Raw genomic sequence first — 3,569 nt, 5'->3', positions numbered from 1 at the left:
CTCTCCTGCTACATGTTGCCGCTGGGTTCAGTGTTCGTCCGATCAAAAGAAGATACCCTACGAGAACCTGTTGGAGCATAGTGCAAATGCGGATTTCTTAGACTGGATAGTCAGAATCTAGGACACTGGATTCATCCTCCAGGGATTTCTTCCCTCCCGATGTCTCGGATTCCCAACATGTTCGTGCATCTCTTCTACTATTGTTATATTTTTTTGCTTGCCCATTTGCCGAATATTTGTGTTGTAACATACCACACAAATGAATGTAAGTATCACTTTTATAGAGTGGAAGCACCAGTCTCATGAAGTGAAGGTTGGTGTAGTATTTACTTACTGAAATTCACAACAGTACACACATGACGCATATATGACTAGGTCTGACCAAGCGGCCGTGCCTCTGCGCTTTTATTCTACCTTAGCTAGTGCACTGTTCTCTAGTCTCTACTAATTTTTCACACCAAAAATGATGCTCCCTCTTATAATTTTAAAAATAAAAGTTTTTATAGATTGGAGAGTATATATTTCCCTACGAAGCCATATACAGATATATTTATTACAGTATGTTTTCACAGTTTCTGGAGAAAACTGGTATAGTACTTCCTCCATCCCATTAAGGTTGACGATGCATCTAAATTTTGATAAATCTCGGACAAACTTCGTAGAATGGTGAGAGTACGTGTCAGTTTAAAAATCCTTCTGTTTGTATTGAAGCTTAATCATGTACTGTAGATAGAACGTTACTCTACTAGAATGAAATGAATAGTCACCAGGAGCACGTTGATGGATTTTTTCAACATCAGTTTGATCCACCCCCTAAAAAAAAGATCACTTTGATCCACAGTTGCGCGTACGGGCGAAAATCGACAAATGTATTCAGTTGCACAGACGTTCCTGATTAATCAGTGCATGACAACGGAGTCGAAGCAGTTGAGGCCGTCGAACACCAGCTCGAACCTGGCACGCCGCTGCTGCGTCGATTTGCCGGAGAACCCCTGCTCCTTCTCGGCGTCCTCCTTGAGAGGACCCGGCTTCGTCACGCCGTCGGAGACCAGCTGCTTGATCGCGCCGGCGGTGAGCACCGAGGTGCCATAGCCGTCCAGGGGAGCCTCGCAGAGGACGAGCGATGTCAAGAACTTCTCCATGTCCATGGATTTGATTCAGTAAAGGTCACCTAGATAGGACGACTCCCTGCTTCTGCTAGCTGCTGCTTGTTGATCGAACTGGATACAAGTCTGCTGCTTGCTGTTGTGTGATGGACTGGATACAAGAGGGGTAATTTGTAGTGTCGCGGCTGTGCTTGTGCGTGCTGGTCTCGGGTTTAAACTTGGAGAAGGAGCCGCGCGCTGACCAAGGAAAAAGATAGATCGAACTGATGAGTTGGCCGTGAGACGTCTTGCCGCTCAACTGCTGGTGACCTCTCTGGACTTAGTACGAAGTTAACGTGGCGCGGTGCGTGGTCTCGTCCAGAAATTCAGCCCTTCTTCCATATGAAGCAAGCACGTGCACTGGATTTCCGAAATAGCAAGAAAAAAGGAAAGTTGCTCTCTATGAAAAGTATGGCAGCTCACCGGAAAGGGGGCACGACGCTGATGGTGGTTCAACGGTCGGACGGTCAAGCAACGTTCGGAGTGCCAAGGCAGCATCGACCGCCGTTGCCGCTGTTGACATGGGCGATGGCTTTTGTGGGACTCGATGGAACCGGTGATAAAGTCCCGGCTCTTTCCCGGTGAGTCCAAGACTCATCGTGCTTATCCGCTGAGATAGACTTGCAGCGACTTAGATACGCGATTATTGTATCGTCTGCTTTCCGTTGCTTCCCTGGACCGAGAAGAAGACTGAGCAATGGGGGTGGACATCCTGTGGCCGACCCAAAAACTTTTCAAACATACATAATGTGTGTTTTTCGAAGAGCTAAATACACCACTAATCCTAACTTCCAAAAGTTAGGGTCAAAAAACTATTTCATCAAAAAACTATTTCAAAAAACTATTCCATCAAAGTATTATCAAAAAACTTCCAAAAGTTGTCTATTAAATACAATTTATTTCCACTACTTCTAAATTGGGATCAAGTAATCCCACTAGTGTGATAATTTCATCAAACTATGCTTTTGTCTCGCTATATAGATGAATCCATATTGCCAAACCAATACAAAATGGCGAGGAAGTCATGTTACAATGCATACCAAAAGATAAAACAACGGCAGTAGTCACCGTCCAAAAGACACCCAAGACTACCGACTAGGGTGAAACTGCGCCTCCTTAGAAAACCATCGGACATAAGCGCACTAGTTTCATCAAACTGTTGTTGGAGAGGGCCGTCCGCCCTCACGATCTAGACCGTTGAGTGTAGATATTGTTAGCCAACAACAAGTACCGAGAGCGGTTGCAACTATAGGTCACATGTACTATATTGGAGACCTCCCATATCATACCACACTAGAGCCAATTCGGTTTCAAGGAAGGGTCTGAGCTTGTCCGATGAAGGAAACAAACAAGGGACCGAAAGATACCGGAGCTCCACGATGATGTCCCTAAGTAGGTGACGACGCGACACGTCGCCCTCGTCTAGAAAGATATGGTCAAAGGTTTTCAGCCAATGCTCTGATGTGGCGAAATTGACCATAACAAGACCAAGAGGGTCACGGCACCCACATGCGTCATCGCCGTTGGCTCCAAAGCATTTAACTTTCGCCCGAAATCATTTTCGTGCCACACCGCGCCACACCATAGTACCACAGACCGCCTACTGCCTCCAAAGCTGACCTCCGGGACGCCATCTTGGAGTCACCACTGCCACGGCAACGACAACTCCAGGATCCCCCACCTTCTCCTCGCCGAAAACATACCCGAACTAAGAGCCACCACCACCGCAACGCCGCCGGTCACCGAGGTAGCGCGTAGCCTCACATTTTTGGGCCACCGCCTCAGCATCCAAGAACTCGCCTCTTCCAAACAACTACCAGGGCCAACCAACAGAAAGGGAATGGAAAGGCGCATCCTTTCAAATCCACCCAACCATGCTTGAGCTGGGCAGTGACTACCGGCAGAGGAGCGCCCCCAAAGCAGGCAAAATGCGGCAACAACCTGTTGACCGCCACCATATCCACCCAGGTCCACGACGTCGACCTTACCCTATCTGGGTGCGGACCGGCCTGGGGGCTTTCCCAGCCACCGTAGCTAAGACGACCACCGGCCCTACTGCCGCGACGAACTCACCACTGGTAGGAACCTCCCGGTATCTCGAAGAACAACCCAAGCACCGACATGACATGACAAATTAACCAGAAGAACGAGAAGGGAGAGACGAGAGAACCTACTATGCACCAACCGTGTCTCCGCCGCACCTACGAGTAACCCAATGACGCATGGAGCTCCGATGCGTGATGCGTGTAGTTGACACGTCCGTTGGGAACCCCAAGAGGAAGGTGTGATGCGCACAGCGGCAAGTTTCCCTCAGTAAGAAACCAAGGTTTAATCGAACCAGTAGGAGTCAAGAAGCACGTTGAAGGTTGATGGCGGCGGGATGTAGTGCGGCGCAACACCGTAGATTCCGGCGCCAACGTGGAA

General features: G+C 48.6%; 1 protein-coding gene across 1 annotated transcript; it reads right to left on the bottom strand.

The window, feature by feature from the left end:
- Positions 1–679: 679 nt before the first annotated feature.
- LOC124668603 lies at positions 680–1,328 on the bottom strand. The gene has a single exon (XM_047205717.1). It carries the CDS (start codon positions 1,146–1,148, stop codon positions 900–902), a length of 249 nt encoding a protein of 82 aa, XP_047061673.1. The 5' UTR covers positions 1,149–1,328; the 3' UTR covers positions 680–899.
- Positions 1,329–3,569: the final 2,241 nt, after the last annotated feature.

This window comes from Lolium rigidum, chromosome 1 (assembly GCF_022539505.1).
Source record: "Lolium rigidum isolate FL_2022 chromosome 1, APGP_CSIRO_Lrig_0.1, whole genome shotgun sequence".
Lineage (NCBI taxonomy): Eukaryota > Viridiplantae > Streptophyta > Magnoliopsida > Poales > Poaceae > Lolium > Lolium rigidum.
The sequence above is the reverse complement of the archived record's forward strand: the minus strand, read 5'-3'. Positions and strand labels throughout refer to the sequence as shown.

Bases quoted from the DNA above. Each gene is read 5' to 3' on its own strand.
- LOC124668603 (XM_047205717.1), bottom strand. From the start codon at position 1,148: ATGGACATGGAGAAGTTCTTGACATCGCTCGTCCTCTGCGAGGCTCCC.